This window comes from Salmo salar, chromosome 01 (genome assembly GCF_965601325.2).
Source record: "Salmo salar chromosome 01, fSalSal1, whole genome shotgun sequence".
Lineage (NCBI taxonomy): Eukaryota > Metazoa > Chordata > Actinopteri > Salmoniformes > Salmonidae > Salmo > Salmo salar.
In genome coordinates this window covers 181,709,318-181,731,625 of record NC_138291.1, presented here as the reverse complement: position 1 = coordinate 181,731,625, position 22,308 = coordinate 181,709,318, and the positions used below count along the sequence as shown (strand labels likewise).

The window sequence follows — 22,308 nt, the reverse complement described above, 5'->3', positions numbered from 1 at the left end:
CTGTCTTGTCAACTCCTACGGTCATTGTCACTCCCAGGCTATGTAAGTGGTAGTCTGGTCCCAGATCAGTTAGTGCTGTCTTGTCAACTCCTACGGTCATTGTCACTCCCAGGCTATGTAAGTGGTAGTCTGGTCCCAGATCAGTTAGTGCTGTCTTGTCAACTCCTACGGTCATTGTCACTCCCAGGCTATGTAAGAGGTAGTCTGGTCCCAGATCAGTTAGTACTGTCTTGTCAACTCCTACGGTCATTGTCACTCCCAGGCTATGTAAGAGGTAGTCTGGTCCCAGATCAGTTAGTTATTTTAGTTGTATAGATGTGTATCCTTAAGTAGATGGAAGTGAATTTGATGATGGAAAAAATCATTAGCATTAGCTATTATTAGCAATCACTGCATTTAGCCATATGTTCTAATCAAATGCTTAATAAATGTATAATTTTCCTAGGCATTTGACACTGATATGGTGGATGATCAGACCACGTCTACGTTTAGGGTTGATAAAATCACTGAACGAGATACTGGTCGTTGGATCTGCCAGGTGAAAACTCCAGCAGGGCAGGCACAGAGATACTTCATGGTTATTGTCCAAGGTAAGAAAATCACAAAATCAAATTTCCCCAAAACTCAGATTATTCCTAGTTTTAGACTACAGTACTTTCAATGGATAATCTCCATTGAGATTGATTTTTAGTCTGAGGCTAGGTTTAGTCTGGGTCTGGGAAACTACCTCTCCTCTGATACTTCCCCCCCATAAGTATTTTGTGAATGTGAATTGGGTCAGTTGTTTCTTCTCTTCCTCTCTCTCTCTCTTCCTCTCTCTCTCTCTTCTCTTTCTCTCTCTCTCTCTCTCTCTCCTCTCTCTTCTCTCTCTCTTCTCTCTCTCTTATCTCTCTCTCTTCCTCTCTCTCTCTCTTCTCTTTCTCTCTCTCTCTCTCTCTCTCCTCTCTCTTCTCTCTCTCTTCTCTCTCTTCTCTCTCTTACTCTCTCTCTCTCTCTTCTCTCTTCTCTCTCTCTTCTCTTCTCTTCTCTTCTCTTCTCTTCTCTTCTCTTCTCTCTCTCTGTCTCTCTCTCTCTCTCTCTCTCTCTCTCTCTCTCTCTCTCTCTCTCTCTCTCTCTCTCTCTCTCTCTCTCTCTCTCTCTCTCTTCTCTCTCTCTCTCTTCTCTCTCTCTCTTCTCTCTCTCTTCTCTCTCTCTCTCTCCTCTCTCTCTCTCTCCTCTCTCTCTCAGTCCCTCCAAAGCCCCAGAATCCTCCCATGTTGAACGGCAGTGGTCCGCATCACCTGGTTGTGTTGGTCAATAAGGAGCCGTATACAGGAGATGGACCGGTGACCTCTGTCAAGGTCATCTACAAGCAGGTCAATACCTCTGTATGGAAGACCGTTGAAGGTACTGTACACCACAGACATGAACTCTTACCTGTACTGTACAATACAGACATGAACTCTTACCTGTACTGTACAATACAGACATGAACTCTTACCTGTACTGTACACCACAGACATGAACTCTTACCTGTACGGTACACCACAGACATGAACTCTTACCTGTACTGTACAATACAGACATGAACTCTTACCTGCTGTTACCCAGTTCTAGCCTACATTTCTTATTCTACACATCAAGTCAAAGCCTGAGCCTGTAAAGCCTGGGCCTGTAAAGCCTGGGCCTGTAAAGCCTGGGCCTGTAAAGCCTGGGCCTGTAAAGCCTGGGCCTGTAAAGCCTGAGCCTGTAAAGCCTGAGCCTGTAAAGCCTGGGCCTGTAAAGCCTGAGCCTGTAAAGCCTGAGCCTGTAAAGCCTGGGCCTGTAAAGCCTGAGCCTGTAAAGCCTGGGCCTGTAAAGCCTGGGCCTGTAAAGCTTGAGCCTGTAAAGCCTGGGCCTGTAAAGCCTGGGCCTGTAAAGCCTGGGCCTGTAAAGCCTGGGCCTGTAAAGCCTGAGCCTGTAAAGCTTGAGCCTGTAAAGCCTGGGCCTGTAAAGCCTGGGCCTGTAAAGCCTGGGCCTGTAAAGCTTGAGCCTGTAAAGCCTGGGCCTGTATTCACCAACAGTTTCAGCGTAGCCTTTTCATAATTTTTCGTGATTATGATCTTGTGTCATTGCTACAACTCCGCCATTGGGCTCGGGAGAGTCGAAGGTCGAATCATGCGTCCTCCAAAACATGACCCACCAAACCGCGCTTCTTAACACCCGCCCGCTTAACCCAGAAGCCAGCTGCACCAATGTGTCGGAGGAAACACCGTTCAACTAGAGCGCGATGAGCCCAGTGGCCAAACCCTCGTCTAACCCGGACGACGCTGGGCCAATTGTGCGCCGCCCTATGGGACTACCGGTCACGGCCGGTAATGACCCCCAGGCTGTAGTGTGGCCGCGGTGCCACTCGGGCGTAGCCTTTTCGATCATAATGAATAAGGTTTTATGGGTAAGGGGGGGGGACCTGAAGCACCCCTCTTGAATATGGACCCTGGTCTCAAAGGGTATACAATGATGTGCTAAATGATATCACATTCCTGTGAGCTTCAGTAAATGTTTCCTGAAACTTCATCCCACTAGTTGTTATCACGACTGTACTGAACAATTAGAATGATATCGTCTCCCTGAGGGATGTTATTGTGTTACTGCTTCCAGAAGGTTCTCTTCCTGTGTTCTTCCAAGTATTACTTTCTTTGTACGTTTAGAAACTTTTGTCAACATCGTCACACGGAGTCATTGATGCATGTGAGTGATGAGCACCCTCTCTCTCTCCCTCTGTCTGTGGGTTCAATTCTCGGGCCGACTCTCTTCTCTGTATACATCAATGATGTCGCTCTTGCTGCTGGTGAGTTTCTGATCCACCTCTACGCAGACGACACCATTTTGTATACTTCTGGCCCCTCTTTGGACACTGTGTTAACTAACCTCCAGATGAGCTTCAATGCCATACAACTCTCCTTCCGTGGCCTCCAACTGCTCTTAAATACAAGTAAAACTAAATTCGTGCTCTTCAACCGATCGCTGCCTGCACCTGCCCGTCCGTCCAGCATCTCTACTCTGGACGGATCTGACTTAGAATACGTGGACAATTACAAATACCTGGGTGTCTGGTTAGACTGTAAACTCTCCTTCCAGACTCACATTAAGCATCTCCAATCCAAAATTAAATCTAGAATCGGCTTCCTATTTCACAACAAAGCATCCTTCACTCATTGGTCAAACATACCCTCGTAAAACTGACCATCCTACCGATCCTCGACTTCGGTGTTGTCATCTATAAAATAGCCTCCAACACTCTACTCAGCAAACTGGATGCAGTCTATCACAGTGCCATCCGTTTTGTCACCAAAGCCCCATATACTACCCACCACTGTGACCTGTACGCTCTCGTTGGCTGGCCCTCGCTTTATACTCATCGCCAAACCCACTGGCTCCAGGTCATCTATAAGTCTCTGCTAGGTAAAGCCCCGCCTTATCTCAGCTCACTGGTCACCATAGCAGCACCCATCTGTAGCACGTGCTCCAGCAGGTATATCTCACTGGTCACCCCCAAAGCCAATTCCTCCTTTGGTCATCTTTCCTTCCAGTTCTCTGATGCCAATGACTGGAACGAACTGCAAAAATCTCTGAAGCTGGAGACTCATATCTCCCTCGCTAGCTTTAAGCACCAGCTGTCAGAGCAGCTCACAGATCACTGCACCTGTACATAGCCCATCTGTAAACAGCCCATCTACCTACCTCATCCCCATACTGTATTTATTTATTTATCTTGCTCCTTTGCACCCCAGTATCTCTACTTGCACATTCGTCTTCTGCACATCTACCATTCCAGTGTTTAATTGCTATATTGTAATTACTTTGACACCATGGCCTATTTATTGCCTTAACTCCCTAATCTCACCTCATTTGCACTCACTGTATATATACTTTTTGTTTTCTTTTGTTCTACTGTATCATTGACTGTATGTTTGTTTTACTCCATGTGTAACTCTGTGTTGTTGTTTGTGTCGAATTGCTATGCTTTATCTTGGCCAGGTCACAGTTGCAAATGAGAACTTGTTCTCAACTAGCCTACCTGGTTAAATAAAGGTGAAATAAAAAATAAAATAAAAGTCTCTCTCCCTCCCTCCCTGCCTCTCTCTCTCTCTCTCTCCCTCTCTCTCTCTGTTCTCTCTCTCTCTCTCTCTCCCTCTCTCTCTCTGTTCTCTCTGTCTCTCGCTCCCGTTCTCCTCGTCTCTCTCTCTCTCTCTCTCCTTCTCTCCCCCTGTCTCTCTCTCTCCCTGTCTGTCTCTCTCCCCTGCCTCCCTCTCTCCCGTTTTCCCATCTCTCTCTCTCTCTCTCCCTCTCTCTCTCTCTCTCCCTCTCTCCCCCTGTCTCTCTCTCTCTCTCTCTCTCCCTTTCTCCCCTGCCTCCCTCTCTCTCTCTCTCTCTCCCTCTCTGTCTCTCTCTCTCTCTCTCTCTCTCTCCCTCTCTGTCTCTCTCTCCTTCTCTGTCTCTCTCTCTCTCTCCCTCTCTGTCTCTCTCTCTCTCTCTCCCTTTCTCCCCTACCTCTCTCTCTCTCTGTCTGTCTCTCTCCCCTACCTCTCTCTCTCTCTCTCTCTCAGTGGTTGGCCCAGTGGTGAAGCTAGAGAACCTGTCTCCGATGACCCACTACACCACCTTCGTCCAGCTGAGTCGCCATGGCGCCGGAGGGGCGGGGTTTCCCGGGCCAGAGGCCAGCTTCTCCACACAGATGCTTGGTGAGAACTATAGAAGAACCCAGAAAAACTATAGAACTAGAATGGCTTGGTAAAAATAATATAATTAAAATTAACTAACTGTAGTTTTGTGGTAAGTACCACCCCAGTAACTACCCTAGGAACCACCCTAGTAACTACCCTAGGAACAACCCTAGTAACTACCCTAGGAACCACCCTAGTAACAACCCTAGGAACCACCCTAGGAACCACCCTAGGAACCACCCTAGTAACAACCCTAGGAACCACCCTAGGAACCACCCTAGGAACCACCCTAGTAACTACCCTAGGAACCACCCTAGTAACTACCCTAGGAACCACCCTAGTAACTACCCTAGGAACCACCCTAGTAACTACCCTAGGAACCACCCTAGCAACTACCCTAGGAACACCCTAGTAATCACCCTAGTAACTACCCTAGGAACCACCCTAGTAACTACCCTAAGAACCACCCTAGTAACTACCCTAGGAACCACCCTAGTAACTACCCTAGTAACTACCCTAGTAACTACCCTAGGAACCACCCTAGTAACTACCCTAGGAACCACCTTAGTAACTACACTAGGAACACCCTAGTAACCACCCTAGTAACTACCCTAGGAACCACCCTAGTAACTACCCTAGGAACCACCCTAGTAACCACCCTTGGAACCACCCTAGTAACTACCCTGGGAACCACCCTAGCAACTACCCTAGGAACCACCCTAGCAACTACCCTAGGAACCACCCTAGTAACCACCCTAGTAACTACCCTAGGAACCACCCTAGTAACTACCCTAGGAACCACCCTAGTAACTACCCTAGGAACCACCCTAGTAACTACCCTAGTTACCACCCTAGTTACTACCCTAGGAACCACCTTAGTAACTACCCTAGGAACACCCTAGTAACCACCCTAGTAACTACCCTAGGAACCACCCTAGTAACTACCCTAGGAACCACCCTAGTAACTACCCTAGGAACCACCCTAGTAACTACCCTAGGAACTACCCTAGGAACCACCCTAGTAACTACCCTAGGAACACCCTAGTAACCACCCTAGTAACTACCCTAGGAACCACCCTAGTAACTACCCTAGGAACCACCCTAGTAACTACCCTAGGAACCACCCTAGTAACTACCCTAGTAACTACCCTAGTAACTACCCTAGGAACCACCCTAATAACTACCCTAGGACCCACCCTAGTAACTACCTTAGGAACCACCCTAGCAACTACCCTAGAAACCACCCTAGCAACTACCCTAGGAACCACCCTAGTAACCACCCTAGTAACTACCCTAGGAACCACCCTAGTAACTACCCTAGGAACCACCCTAGTAACTACCCTAGTAACTACCCTAGGAACCACCCTAGTTACTACCCTAGGAACCACCTTAGTAACTACCCTAGGAACACCCTAGTAACCACCCTAGTAACTACCCTAGGAACCACCCTAGTAACTACCCTAGGAACCACCCTAGTAACTACCCTAGGAACCACCCTAGTAACTACCCTAGTAACTACCCTAGTAACTACCCTAGGAACCACCCTAGTAACTACCCTAGGAACCACCCTAGTAACTACCCTAGGAACCACCCTAGCAAGTACCCTAGGAACCACCCTAGTAACTACCCTAGGAACCACCCTAGTAACTACCCTAGGAACCACCCTAGTAACTACCCTAGGAACCACCCTAGCAACTACCCTAGGAACCACCCTAGTAACTACCCTAGGAACCACCCTAGGAACTACCCTAGGAACCACCCTAGTAACCACCCTTGCAACCACCCTAGTAACTACCCTGGGAACCACCCTAGCAACTACCCTAGGAACCACCCTAGCAACTACCCTAGGAACCACCCTAGTAACTACCCTAGGAACCACCCTAGTAACTACCCTAGGAACCACCCTAGTAACTACCCTAGTAACCACCCTAGGAACTACCCTAGGAACCACCCTAGGAACCACCCTAGTAACTACCCTAGGAACCACCCTAGTAACTAACCTAGGAACCACCCTAGTAACTACCCTAGGAACCACCCTAGTAACTACCCTAGGAACCACCCTAGGAACCACCCTAGGAACCACCCTAGTAACTACCCTAGGAACCACCCTAGTAACCACCCTAGGAACCACCATAGTAACCACCACAGTAATCCACCTCAGTAACCCAGACGCTGGGTAAGAATCATCCCATTCTCTTTAAAATCCGACCTCAGGTGGACATTAGCAAGGGAATTAATCTGGACATTACTAACGACACATGGAGGCCTAACAGAAACCTGACTTACTGCCTCTGAGTTATAGTGCGTTCGTAAAGTATTCAGACCCCTTGACTTTTTCCACATTTTGTTACGTTATAGCCTTATTCTAAAATTGTGGAAAAAAAACAATTTCCTCATCAATCTACACACAAAGCGAAAACATATTAAAAATATAAAACAGAAAAACCTTATTGACATCAGTATTCAGACCCTTTGTTATGAGACTTGAAATTTAGCTCAGGTGCATCCTGTTTCCATTGATCATCCTTGAGATGTTTCTACAACTTGATTGGAGTCCACCTGTGGTAAATTCAATACCTGTTGTAAATTCAATTGATTGGACATGATTTGGAAAGGCACACACCTGTCTATATAAGGTCCCACAGTTGACAGTGCATGTCAGAGCAAAAACCAAGCCATGAGGTCAATGGAATTGTCTGTAGAGCTCCGAGGCAGGATTGTGTTGAGGCACAGATCTGGGGAAGGGTACCAAAACACCAAGACTCTTCCTAGAGCTGGCTGCCCGGACAAACTGAGCAATCAGGGGAGAAGGGCCTTGGTCAGGGAGGTGACCAAGAACCCGATGGTCACTCTGACAGAGCTCCAGAGTTCCTCCGTGGAGATGGGAGAACCTTCCAGAAGGACAACCATCTCTGCAGCAATCCACCAATCAGGCCTTTATGGTAGGGTGGCCAGACGGACGCCACTCCTCAGTAAAAGGCACATGACAGACCGCTTGGAGTTTGCCAAAAGGCACCTAAAGACTCTCAGACCATGAGAAACAAGGCTCTCTGGTCTGATGAAACCAAGATTGAACTCTTTAGCCTGAATGCCAAGCGTCACTTCTGGAGGAAACCTGGCACCATCCCAACAGTGAAGCATGGTGGTGGCAGCATCATGCTGTGGGGATGTTTTTCAGCAGCAGGGACTGGGAGATTAGTCAGGACTAGTCTCTGAATGTCCTTGAGTAGCCCGCCCAGAGCTCGGACTTGAACCCGATCGAACATCTCTGGAGAGACATGAAAATAGCTGTGCGGCGATGCTCCCCATCCAACCTGACAGAGCTTGAGAGGATCTGCAGAGAAGAATGGGAGAAACTCCCCAAATACAGGTCTGCCAAGCTTGTAGCATCATACCAAAGAAGACTCGAGGCTGTAATCGCTGCCAAAGGTGCTTCAACAAAGTACTGAGTAAAGGGTCTGAATACTTCACATCAAATCAAATCAAATGTTATTAGTCACATGTGCCGAATACAACAGGTATAGTAGACCTCTCAGTGAAATGCTGAATACAACAGGTGTAGTAGACCTCACAGTGAAATGCTGAATACAACAGGTGTAGTAGACCTCTCAGTGAAATGCTGAATACAACAGGTGTAGTAGACCTCACAGTGAAATGCCGAATACAACAGGTGTAGTAGACCTCACAGTGAAATGCTGAATACAACAGGTGTAGACCTCACAGTGAAATGCTGAATACAACAGGTGTAGTAGACCTTACAGTGAAATGCTGAATACAACAGGTGTAGACCTCACAGTGAAATGCTGAATACAACAGGTGTAGTAGACCTTACAGTGAAATGCTGAATACAACAGGTGTAGTAGACCTTACAGTGAAATGCTGAATACAACAGGTGTAGACCTCACAGTGAAATGCTGAATACAACAGGTGTAGTAGACCTCACAGTGAAATGCTGAATACAACAGGTGTAGTAGACCTCACAGTGAAATGCTGAATACAACAGGTGTAGTAGACCTCTCAGTGAAATGCTGAATACAACAGGTGTACACCTCACAGTGAAATGCTGAATACAACAGGTGTAGTAGACCTCTCAGTGAAATGCTGAATACAACAGGTGTAGTAGACCTCTCAGTGAAATGCTGAATACAACAGGTGTAGTAGACCTCTCAGTGAAATGCTGAATACAACAGGTGTAGTAGACCTCTCAGTGAAATGCTGAATACAACAGGTGTAGTAGACCTCTCAGTGAAATGCTGAATACAACAGGTGTAGTAGACCTTACAGTGAAATGCTGAATACAACAGGTGTAGTAGACCTCTCAGTGAAATGCTGAATACAACAGGTGTAGTAGACCTCTCAGTGAAATGCTGAATACAACAGGTGTAGTAGACCTTACAGTGAAATGCTGAATACAACAGGTGTAGTAGACCTCTCAGTGAAATGCTGAATACAACAGGTGTAGTAGACCTCTCAGTGAAATGCTGAATACAACAGGTGTAGTAGACCTTACAGTGAAATGCTGAATACAACAGGTGTAGTAGACCTCTCAGTGAAATGCTGAATACAACAGGTGTAGTAGACCTCTCAGTGAAATGCTGAATACAACAGGTGTAGTAGACCTCTCAGTGAAATGCTGAATACAACAGGTGTAGTAGACCTTACAGTGAAATGCTGAATACAACAGGTGTAGTAGACCTCTCAGTGAAATGCTGAATACAACAGGTGTAGTAGACCTCTCAGTGAAATGCCGAATACAACAGGTGTAGTAGACCTCACAGTGAAATGCTGAATACAACAGGTGTAGTAGACCTCACAGTGAAATGCTGAATACAACAGGTGTAGTAGACCTCTCAGTGAAATGCCGAATACAACAGGTGTAGTAGACCTCTCAGTGAAATGCTGAATACAACAGGTGTAGTAGACCTCACAGTGAAATGCCGAATACAACAGGTGTAGTAGACCTCACAGTGAAATGCCGAATACAACAGGTGTAGTAGACCTCTCAGTGAAATGCTGAATACAACAGGTGTACACCTCACAGTGAAATGCTGAATACAACAGGTGTAGTAGACCTCACAGTGAAATGCTGAATACAACAGGTGTAGTGGACCTTACAGTGAAATGCTGAATACAACAGGTGTAGTAGACCTCACAGTGAAATGCTGAATACAACAGGTGTAGTAGACCTCACAGTGAAATGCTGAATACAACAGGTGTAGTAGACCTCACAGTGAAATGCTGAATACAACAGGTGTAGTAGACCTCACAGTGAAATGCTGAATACAACAGGTGTAGTAGACCTCACAGTGAAATGCTGAATACAACAGGTGTAGTAGACCTTACAGTGAAATGCTGAATACAACAGGTGTAGTAGACCTCACAGTGAAATGCTGAATACAACAGGTGTAGTAGACCTCACAGTGAAATGCTGAATACAACAGGTGTAGACCTCACAGTGAAATGCTGAATACACCAGGTGTAGTAGACCTTACAGTGAAATGCTGAATACACCAGGTGTAGTAGACCTCACAGTGAAATGCTGAATACAACAGGTGTAGTAGACCTTACAGTGAAATGCTGAATACAACAGGTGTAGTAGACCTTACAGTGAAATGCTGAATACAACAGGTGTAGTAGACCTCACAGTGAAATGCTGAATACAACAGGTGTAGTAGACCTCACAGTGAAATGCTGAATACAACAGGTGTAGTAGACCTTACAGTGAAATGCTGAATACAACAGGTGTAGTAGACCTCACAGTGAAATGCTGAATACAACAGGTGTAGTAGACCTCACAGTGAAATGCTGAATACAACAGGTGTAGTAGACCTCACAGTGAAATGCTGAATACAACAGGTGTAGTAGACCTCACAGTGAAATGCTGAATACAACAGGTGTAGTAGACCTCACAGTGAAATGCTGAATACAACAGGTGTAGTAGACCTCACAGTGAAATGCTGAATACAACAGGTGTAGTAGACCTCACAGTGAAATGCTGAATACAACAGGTGTAGTAGACCTCACAGTGAAATGCTGAATACAACAGGTGTAGTAGACCTTACAGTGAAATGCTGAATACAACAGGTGTAGTAGACCTCACAGTGAAATGCTGAATACAACAGGTGTAGTAGACCTCACAGTGAAATGCTGAATACAACAGGTGTAGTAGACCTCACAGTGAAATGCTGAATACAACAGGTGTAGTAGACCTCACAGTGAAATGCTGAATACAACAGGTGTAGTAGACCTCACAGTGAAATGCTGAATACAACAGGTGTAGTAGACCTCACAGTGAAATGCTGAATACAACAGGTGTAGTAGACCTTACAGTGAAATGCTGAATACAACAGGTGTAGACCTTACAGTGAAATGCTGAATACAACAGGTGTAGTAGACCTCACAGTGAAATGCTGAATACAACAGGTGTAGTAGACCTCACAGTGAAATGCTGAATACAACAGGTGTAGTAGACCTTACAGTGAAATGCTGAATACAACAGGTGTAGTAGACCTCACAGTGAAATGCTGAATACAACAGGTGTAGTAGACCTTACAGTGAAATGCTGAATACAACAGGTGTAGTAGACCTCACAGTAAAATGCTTACTTATGAGCCCCAACAATAATATAACAATAATATAATATAACCAAGAATGTAGTTTAAAAACAATACGGATAAGAATAAGACATAAAAGTAACAAGTAATTAAAGAGCAGCAGTAAAATAACAATAGTGAGACTATACATACAGGGGGGTATCGGTTAGTTGAGGTAATATTTACATGTAGGTAGAGTTATTAAAGTGACTATGCATAGATGATAACAACAGAGAGTAGCAGCGGTGTCGAGAGGGGGAGAGGGGGAGGGGGGGGAGGGGGGGAGAGGGGGAGGGGGGGGGCAATGAAAATACTTATGTAAACGTGATATCTCTGTTTTACATTTTTGTTTAAATTTGCAATTAAAAAAAACCTGTTTTTGCTTTGTCATTATGGGGTATTGTGATGTCATTATGGGGTATTGTGATGTCATTATGGGGTATTGTGATGTCATTATGGGGTATTGTGATGTCATTATGGGGTATTGTGATGTCATTATGGGGTAATGTTTGTAGATTTTATGAAGAAACAAATATTTAATACATTTTACGATAAGGCTGTAACGTAACAAAATGTGTAAAAAGTCAATGGGTCTGAATACTTTCAGAATGCACTGTAAATAGCTAACCCCAGAGAAGAACAGGGTGCAGCCAAGGCATTTCACTACCGAATCAACTGACCTATGGCAGGATCTCAGTTTATCTGAATGATCAGCTATGAAAAGCCAACTGACATTTACTCCTGAGGTGCTGACCTGTTGCACCCTCTACGACCACTGTGATTATTATTATTATCTGACCCTGCTGGTCATCTATGAACATTTGAACATCTTGGCCATGTTCTGTTATAATATCCACCCTGCACAGCCAGAAGAGGACTGGCCACCCCTCATAGCCTGGTTCCTCTCCACCCGGCACAGCCAGTAGAGGACTGGCCACCCCTCATAGCCTGGTTCCTCTCTACCCAGTACAGCCAGTAGAGGACTGGCCACCCCTCATAGCCTGGTTCCTCTCTACCCAGTACAGCCAGTAGAGGACTGGTCACCCCTCATAGCCTGGTTCCTCTCTACCCAGTACAGCCAGTAGAGGACTGGCCACCCCTCATAGCCTGGTTCCTCTCTAGGTTTCTTCCTAGGTTTTGGCCTTTCTAGGGAGTTTTTCCTAGCCACCGTGCTTCTACACCTACATTGCTTGCTGTTTGGGGTTTCAGGCTGGGTTTCAGTACAGCACTTTGAGATATCAGCTGATGTAAGAAGGGCTTTATAAATACATTTGATTTGATTTGATTTCATATCCCTGACCTCAAGAATCTTTTTTTCTCTCTCTCTCTCTCTCCCCATCTTTCACTCTCTCTCTCTCTCTCTCTCTCTCTCTCTCCCCATCTTTCACTCTCTCTCTCCATCTTTCTCTCTCTCTCTCTCTCTCTCTCTCTCTCTCTCCCCATCTTTCACTCTCTCTCCCCTAACCCTCCCACTCCTTCAGATCACCCACTCCCCTCGGGGGTGAGGCTTGTTCCTGTATCCCAGACATCCCTGGGCCTGTCCTGGGACCGTGTCATTGGGTCTGGGTCTCCCAAGGAAGACTGGACCTTCCAGGTAAGAGGTCTCAGTTGGTTAAAGCTCTAGAAACACCAGGGTCGTGGGTTCTATTTGGGTCACATACACAAAAACATTTTACTAAGTAGCCTTGTCCGATCCATAACGGTCCGTAGGGCAGGAGTCCATCTCCTGTTTCTGTAGCGAGGCAGCTTCATGTACCAGTACACGCTCTGGACAGGACACTAGTCTATCTCCTGTTTCTGTAGCGAGGCAGCTTTATGTACCAGTACACCCCCTGGACAGGATGCTAGTCTATCTCCTGTTTCTGTAGCGAGGCAGCTTTATGTACCAGTACACCCTCTGGACAGGACACTAGTCTATCTCCTGTTTCTGTAGTGAGGCAGCTTGATGTACCAGTACAACCCCTGGACAGGACACTAGTCTATCTCCTGTTTCTGTGGTGAGGCAGCTTGATGTTCCAGTACACCTCCTGGACAGGATGCTAGTCTATCACAGGGCTTCAGATAAACATGATGTATATTTATATTTATCTATTTTGCTCCTTTGCACCCCATTATTTCTATTTCAACTTTGCACTTTCTTCCACTACAAATCTATCATTCCAGTGTTTTACTTGCTATATTGTATTTACTTTGCCACCATGGCCTTTTTGTCTTTACCTCCCTTATCTCACCTCATTTGCTCACATTGTATATAGACTTATTTTTCTACTGTATTATTGACTGTATGTTTGTTTTACTCCATGTGTAACTCTGTGTTGTTGTATGTTGTCGAACTGCTTTGCTTTATCTTGGCCAGGTCGCAATTGTAAATGAGAACTTGTTCTCAACTGGTCTACCTGGTTAAATAAAGGACTTGTTCTCAACTTGCCTACCTGGTTAAATAAAGGACTTGTTCTCAACTAGTTTACCTGGTTAAATAAAGGACTTGTTCTCAACTTGCCTACCTGGTTAAATAAAGGTGAAATAAAAATAAATAAAAAATGATTCCATTCTCAGGTGGAATGTGTTCCGAGCTCTGACCCTGGGAATGTGAAGATTTACCAGATCCCCTCCAACTTGACAGGCGTCCAGCTGACAGGTGAGGAGGACTGTACTGATATAGTGTACTCTAATATTGTCATGAATTTACTGTACTGATATAGTGTACTCTAATATTGTCATGAATTTACTGAACTGATATAGTGTACTCTGATATTGCCATGAATGTACTGTACTGATATAGTGTACTCTAATATTGTCATGCATTTACTGTACTGATATAGTGTACTCTAATATTGTCATGAATTTACTGTACTGATATAGTGTACGCTAATATTGTCATGAATTTACTGTACTGATATAGTGTACTCTAATATTGTCATGAATTTACTGAACTGATATAGTGTACTCTAATATTGTCATGAATTTACTGTACTGATATAGTGTACTCTAATATTGTCATGAATTTACTGAACTGATATAGTGTACTCTGATATTGTCATGAATTTACTGAACTGATATAGTGTACTGTAATATTGTCATGAATTTACTGTACTGATATAGTGTACTCTAATATTGTCATGAATTTACTGTACTGATATAGTGTACTCTAATATTGTCATGAATTTACTGAACTGATATAGTGTACTCTGATATTGTCATGAATTTACTGAACTGATATAGTGTACTGTAATATTGTCATGAATTTACTGTACTGATATAGTGTACTCTAATATTGTCATGAATTTTACTGTACTGATATAGTGTACTCTAATATTGTCATGAATGTACTGTACTGATATAGTGTACTCTAATATTGTCATGCATTTACTGTACTGATATAGTGTACTCTAATATTGTCAATCATTTACTGTACTGATATAGTGTACTCTAATATTGTCATGAATTTACTGAACTGATATAGTGTACTCTAATATTGTCATGAATTTACTGAACTGAGATAGTGTACTCTGATATTGTCATGAATTTACTGAACTGATATAGTGTACTCTAATATTGTCATGAATTTACTGAACTGATATAGTGTACTCTAATATTGTCATGAATTTTACTGTACTGATATAGTGTACTCTAATATTGTCATGAATTTACTGAACTGATATAGTGTACTCTGATATTGTCATGAATGTACTGTACTGATATAGTGTACTCTGATATTGTCATGAATTTACTGAACTGATATAGTGTACTCTGATATTGTCATGAATTTTACTGTACTGATATAGTGTACTCTAATATTGCCATGAATTTACTGTACTGATATAGTGTACTCTAATATTGTCATGAATTTACTGTACTGATATAGTGTACTCTAATATTGTCATGAATTTTACTGTACTGATATAGTGTACTCTAATATTGCCATGAATTTACTGTACTGATATAGTGTACTCTAATATTGTCATGAATTTACTGTACTGATATAGTGTACTCTAATATTGTCATGAATTTACTGAACTGATATAGTGTACTCTGATATTGTCATGCATTTACATCACGTTTTTAGGACAGTAATGTAATGGGTTTGTTGTTTTCTGACAGAGCTGAAGCCCAGACACAAGTATGAGTGCAGGGTGAGGATGATGACGGTGTCAGTGGGACAACACATCCAGCCTGTCTTTGCATGGACACTCAGCAACGGTAAGACCTGGGAGGACAGTAGCTGGGGAACACTTAAGTCTGTTCTCTCACACTATATATATATATACAAAGGTATGTGGACACCCCTTCAAATTAGTGGATTCTGTTATTTCAGCCACAGCTGTTGCTGACAGGTGTATAAAATTGAGCACACAGCCATGCAATCTTCATAGACAAACATTGGCAGTAGAATGGCTTTACTGAAGAGCTCAGTGACATTCAACGTGGCACCATCATAGGATGCCACCTTTCCAACAAGTCAGTGTGTCGTATTTCTGTCCTGCTAGAGCTGCCCCCGGTCAACTGTAAGTGCTGTTATTGTGAAGTGGAAACGTCTAGAAGCAACAACGGCTCAGCCGCGAAGTGGTAGGCCACACAAGCTCACAGAACTATAAGATAGATAGAATAGTATAATATAGAATAGTATACTATAGACACCAGAGAGGATAGTATACTATAGACACCAGAGAGGATAGTATACTATCCTCGCTGGTGTCAATACTACACTATATCCTCTCTGGTGTCTATAGTATACTGTCATCTCTGGTGTCTATACTATATCCTCTCTGGTGTCAATACTATTCTCACTGGTGTCAATACTATTCTCACTGGTGTCAATACTATTCTCACTGGTGTCAATACTATTCTCACTGGTGTCAATACTATACGATACTAAACTCAGCAAAAAAAGAAACGTCCCTTTTTCAGGACCCTGGTCTTTCAAAGACAATTAATAAAAATCCAAATAACTTCACAGATCTTCATTGTAAAGGGTTTAAACACTGTTTCCCATGCTTGTTCAATGAACCTGAAACAATTAATGAACATGCACCTGTGGAACGGTCGTTAAGACACTAACAGCTTACAGACGGTAGGCAATAAAGGTCACAGTTATGAAAACTTAGGACACTAAAGAGGCCTTTCAACTGACTCTGAAAAACACCAAAAGAGAGTGCCCAGGGTCCCTGCTCATCTGCGTGAACGTTCCTTAGGCATGCTGCAAGGAGACATGAGGACTGCAGATGTGGCCAGGGCAATAAATTGCAATGTTGGTACATCCAAACATCACACCTGCGGGACAGGTACAGGATGGCAACAACAACTGTCCGAGTTACACCAGGAATGCACAATCCCTCCATCAGTGCTCAGACTGTCCGCAACAGGCTGAGAGAGGCTGGACTGAGGGCTTGTAGGCCTGTTGTAAGGCAGGTCCTCACCAGACATCACTGGCAACAACGTCGCCCATGGGCACAAACCCACCGTCGCTCGACTGGCAAAAAGTGTCTCACCAGGGGTGATGGTCGGATTCGCATTTATCGTTGAAGGAATGAGCGTTACACCGAGGTCTGTACTCTGGAGTGGGATCGATTTAGAGGTGGAGGGTCCGTCATGGTCTGGGGCGGTGTGTCACAGCATCATCGGACTGAGCTTGTTGTCATTGCAGACAATCTCAACGCTGTGCGTTACAGGGAAGACATCCTCCTCCCTCATGTGGTACCCTTCCTGCAGGCTCATCCAGACATGGCCCTACTATCCTATCCTATATCCTCTCTGGTGTCTATACTATACTATATAATCTCTGGTGTCTATACTATCCTATATCCTCTATCGTGTCTATATTATACTATACTATCCTATATCCTCTATGGTGTCTATACTATAGTATATCCTATATCCTCTATGGTGTCTATATTATACTATCCTATATCCTCTATGGTGTCTATACTATACTATCCTATATCCTCTATGGTGTCTATATTATACTATCCTATATCCTCTATGGTGTCTATACTATACTATCCTATATCCTCTATGGTGTCTATACTATAGTATATCCTATATCCTCTATGGTGTCTATACTATACTATCCTATATCCTCTATGGTGTCTATATTATACTATCCTATATCCTCTATGGTGTCTATATTATACTATCCTATATCCTCTATGGTGTCTATATTATAATATCCTATATAATCTCTGGGGTCTATACTATACTATACTATATCCTCTATGGTGTCTATATTATACTATCGTATCTGGTGTCTATACTATACTATACTATATCCTCAGTGGTGTCTATACTATACTATATCCTCAGTGGTGTCTATACTATACTATACTATATCCTCAGTGGTGTCTATACTATCCTATATCCTCTATCGTGTCTATATTATACTATACTATCCTATATCCTCTATGGTGTCTATACTATAGTATATCCTATATCCTCTATGGTGTCTATATTATACTATCCTATATCCTCTATGGTGTCTATACTATACTATCCTATATCCTCTATGGTGTCTATATTATACTATCCTATATCCTCTATGGTGTCTATACTATACTATCCTATATCCTCTATGGTGTCTATACTATAGTATATCCTATATCCTCTATGGTGTCTATACTATACTATCCTATATCCTCTATGGTGTCTATATTATACTATCCTATATCCTCTATGGTGTCTATATTATACTATCCTATATCCTCTATGGTGTCTATATTATAATATCCTATATAATCTCTGGGGTCTATACTATACTATACTATATCCTCTATGGTGTCTATATTATACTATCGTATCTGGTGTCTATACTATACTATACTATATCCTCAGTGGTGTCTATACTATACTATATCCTCAGTGGTGTCTATACTATACTATATCCTCTCTGGTGTCTATACTATATTAAAAACTGGGTGGTTCGAGCCCTGAATGCTGATTGGCTGACAACCATGGGATATCAGACGTTATACCACGGCTATGACTAAACATGTATTTTTACTGTTCTAATTAGGTTGGTAACCAGTTTATAATAGCAATACGGCACCTCGGGGGTTTGTGGTATATGGCCAATATACCACGGTTAAGGGCTGTATCCAGGCACTCTGTGATGCGCCGTATGTAAGAACAGCCCTTAGCCGTGGTATATTGGCCATATACTGTACCACGGGCCTTATTGCTTAACTATATCCTCTCTGGTGTATATCCTATCCTATATCTTCTCTGGTGTCTACCCTATACTATATCCTCTCTGGTGTCTATCCTATATCCTCTCTGGTGTCTATCCTATCCTATATCCTCTCTGGTGTCTATCCTATCCTATATCCTCTCTGTGTCACGACTTCTACCGAAGTCGATGCCCCTCCTTGTTCGGGTGGTGCTCGGCGATCGACGTCACCGGTCTTCTAACCACCATTGATCAGTTTTTCATTATCCATTGGTTTTGTCTTGTCTTCCTTCCACACCTGGTTCCAATCCCATTAATTACATGTTGTGTATTTAACCCTCTGTTTCCCCTCATGTCCTTGTCGGTGATTGTTTGTTATGTTATGTTACGTGTTGTTGACGTATCGGTGTGCGACGGGTTATTTGTTTACCCAGATAATTTTTACGTTGGTTTTGGAGTTAGTTTTGTTAATAAATACTCCATTTTTTAACCACTTTGGTTTCTCCTGCGCCTGACTTCCCTGCCACCTACACACACGGATTATGACACTCTGGTGTCTATCCTATATCCTCGCCGGTGTCTAACCTATATCCTCTCTGGTGTCTAACCTATCCTATATCTTCTCTGGTGTCTAACCTATCCTATATACCCTCTGGTGTCTATCCTATCCTATATCCTCTCTGGTGTCTAACCTATCCTATATCTTCTCTGGTGTCTATCCTATCCTATATCCTCTATGGTGTCTATCCTATCCTATATCCTCTCCGGTGTCTAACTGTCACGGGAATTTTTCTATCCCAATGATAATAATTAACAATCAATAAGCCTTGGCTAATTCCCAAGGTTTGTAAGACACTGGGTAAAGAATAATTAGGCAAGGACTCAGCTTTCTGCAAAAGGTCTCTACAGTTTATTCAGTGAATGTTCTGAAGTACATTACACAAAGAAGTTCATTTTATGCTCCCTCCCCTCTTACGCACATACCTCCACACAAACAATAGATATCCTACGCACATCCATACACACGAACAGTAGGTGAGTTGTATCCCTCCCCGGACTTCTCACCACTGTTAATCACTACCCAGCGCTGCCTGTTCCTTTCCCCCGAGATTAGAGGAACCTTGAAGGCTACTCCCTGTTTCTTCCAAGCCTCTTCAGGTCGGGTCACACACACATGTCTACAGTTCCCTTAGGCCCACTAACACACACATGTTTCTCTTCCTCCCGGGCCTCCACTAGACCTTATGGGACTTACGTTTAGTACTTTAATTATTCATCACACATGCTACATATCTACTAATTACTAATCAGTTACGTTTCAGGGAGGGATTCTTTATTCATTTACCTTTATTATATGATTTCCTTATCACTAACCTATCCTATATCCTTTCTGGTGTCTATCCTATATCCTCTCTGGTGTCTGTCCTATCCTATATCCTTTCTGGTGTCTATCCTATATCCTCTCTGGTGTCTATCCTATCCTATATCCTCTCTGGTGTCTATCCTATATCCTCTCTGGTGTCTAACCTATCCTATATCCTCTCTGGTGTCTATCCTATACTATAGCCTCTCTGGTGTCTAACCTATCCTATATCCTCTCTGGTGTCTATCCTATATCCTCTCTGGTGTCTATCCTATCCTATATCCTCTCTGGTGTCTATCCTATCCTATATACCCTCCGGTGTCTAACCTATCCTATATCCTATATCCATTCTGGTGTCTAACCTATCCTATATCCTCTCTGGTGTCTATCCTATATCCTCTCTGGTGTCTATCCTATTCTATATCCTCTCTGGTGTCTATCCTATATCCTCTCTGGTGTCTATACTATATCCTTTCTGGTGTCTATCCTATATGCTCTCTGGTGTCTATCCCATGCTATCCTGTCTGTTCTACCAGAGTTGCCCCCGGCCCCGTCCAACATCAGGAGCTGTAACATCACCGACACCTCAGCCATCATTACCTGGTCTCTGGTCGAGGGTCACTCCATTTCCAAGGTCATTCATTGATTGGTTGATTGAATGTATTTATTTAAATTATTAAAATGCATATAAAGCCTCTCCAGTCAGAAACGCTATTCCACACTTTTAAAACAGCTATCAAGGATTTAGCATAATATAGTAGCAAGGTTTTTTTTTTCAAATAAAATTCAATTATAAAAAAGTTACATATCCTTGAGGAGCGTTACTTATTTCCATTGTGCTCCTTAGGTGATGCTGCGTTTCCAAGACAACGCCATGGCCGACTACAGCCAGCTGGCAGAGATCAACGTTCCGCAGCAGGGGGAGGGGCCAGGGCAGCGGGCAGCCAATCAGATGCAGTTCCAGCTGCGCGGTCTGAAACCTGACACTCCGTACGTGGTGGAGTTCTGGTCCAAGAACAACATGGGGGAGGGTCTAGAGAAACCTCAGATCCCCCTCCGGACCATGACGCTGCAGGAGAACTCTCGTAAGTTAGTTACCCACAATACCTTACACCTGGAAATTAGTTACACCCCCCCCCCCCCTCCCAGTCAGGGCCTAGAATTAACAACCACCACCTGTAAATTGCGGGTCGATTTTGGCATTGGTGTGGTAAGATGTCTATTTCCCCAGCCACGTTGGCAGGTGGTCAGTGTTCCACAGTGAGAGCATTTCATTCACATTTTTATCAAGTATGATCACATTAATAATAAAATAAATACTGCAGTAGATGTTTTCAATGTATTTTCATCTTACGCTGTGACACTGCCTGGCTGTGTCAAGAGACTCATCTGAAGGTAACCCATACAAACGAATGGAAGTATGGCTGGTGGACCAAAAATGTCCATTTTAGGCCCTGCTCACAGTACATCACACCTGTAAGTAAGTTACCCACAATACATCACACATGTTAGTTAGTTACCCACAATACATCACACCTGTCAGTTAGTTACCCACAATACATCACACCTGTCAGTTAGTTACCCACAATACATCACACCTGTCAGTTAGTTACCCACAATACATCACACCTGTCAGTTAGTTACCCACAATACATCACACCTGTCAGTTAGTTACCCACAATACATCACACCTGTCAGTTAGTTACCCACAATACATCACACCTGTAAGTTACCCACAATATATCACACCTGTCAGTTAGTTACCCACAATACATCACACCTGTAAGTAAGTTACCCACAATACATCACACCTGTCAGTAAGTTACCCACAATACATCACACCTGTAAGTTAGTTACCCACAATACATCACACCTGTAAGTTAGTTACCCACAATACATCACACCTGTCAGTTAGTTACCCACAATACATCACACCTGTAAGTTACCCACAATACATCACACCTGTCAGTTAGTTACCCACAATACATCACACCTGCAAGTAAGTTACCCACAATACATCACACCTGTCAGTTAGTTACCCACAATACATCACACCTGTCAGTTAGTTACCCACAATACATCACACCTGTCAGTTAGTTACCCACAATACATCACACCTGTCAGTTAGTTACCCACAATACATCACACCTGTCAGTTAGTTACCCACAATACATCACACCTGTCAGTTAGTTACCCACAATACATCACACCTGTAAGTTACCCACAATACATCACACCTGTCAGTTAGTTACCCACAATACATCACACCTGTCAGTAAGTTACCCACAATACATCACACCTGTAAGTTAGTTACCCACAATACATCACACCTGTCAGTAAGTTACCCACAATACATCACACCTGTAAGTTAGTTACCCACAATACATCACACCTGTCAGTTAGTTACCCACAATACATCACACCTGTAAGTTAGTTACCCACAATACATCACACCTGTCAGTTAGTTACCCACAATACATCACACCTGTAAGTTAGTTACCCACAATA

At 43.4% G+C, this 22,308-nt stretch overlaps 1 protein-coding gene across 1 annotated transcript in view; it reads left to right on the top strand.

Annotated features, from left to right (window-relative positions):
- LOC106572677 (angiopoietin-1 receptor) overlaps positions 1–22,308 on the top strand; it is a 96,955-nt gene that overhangs the window by 62,044 nt on the left and 12,603 nt on the right. Inside the window, exons 10-17 of the mRNA XM_082957020.1 lie at positions 446–590; positions 1,228–1,386; positions 4,569–4,703; positions 12,760–12,872; positions 13,835–13,916; positions 15,380–15,478; positions 20,337–20,434; positions 20,648–20,885. Of these exons, the coding sequence (XP_082813146.1) occupies positions 446–590; positions 1,228–1,386; positions 4,569–4,703; positions 12,760–12,872; positions 13,835–13,916; positions 15,380–15,478; positions 20,337–20,434; positions 20,648–20,885 (1,069 nt within the window). The remainder of the gene's footprint in view (positions 1–445; positions 591–1,227; positions 1,387–4,568; positions 4,704–12,759; positions 12,873–13,834; positions 13,917–15,379; positions 15,479–20,336; positions 20,435–20,647; positions 20,886–22,308) is intronic.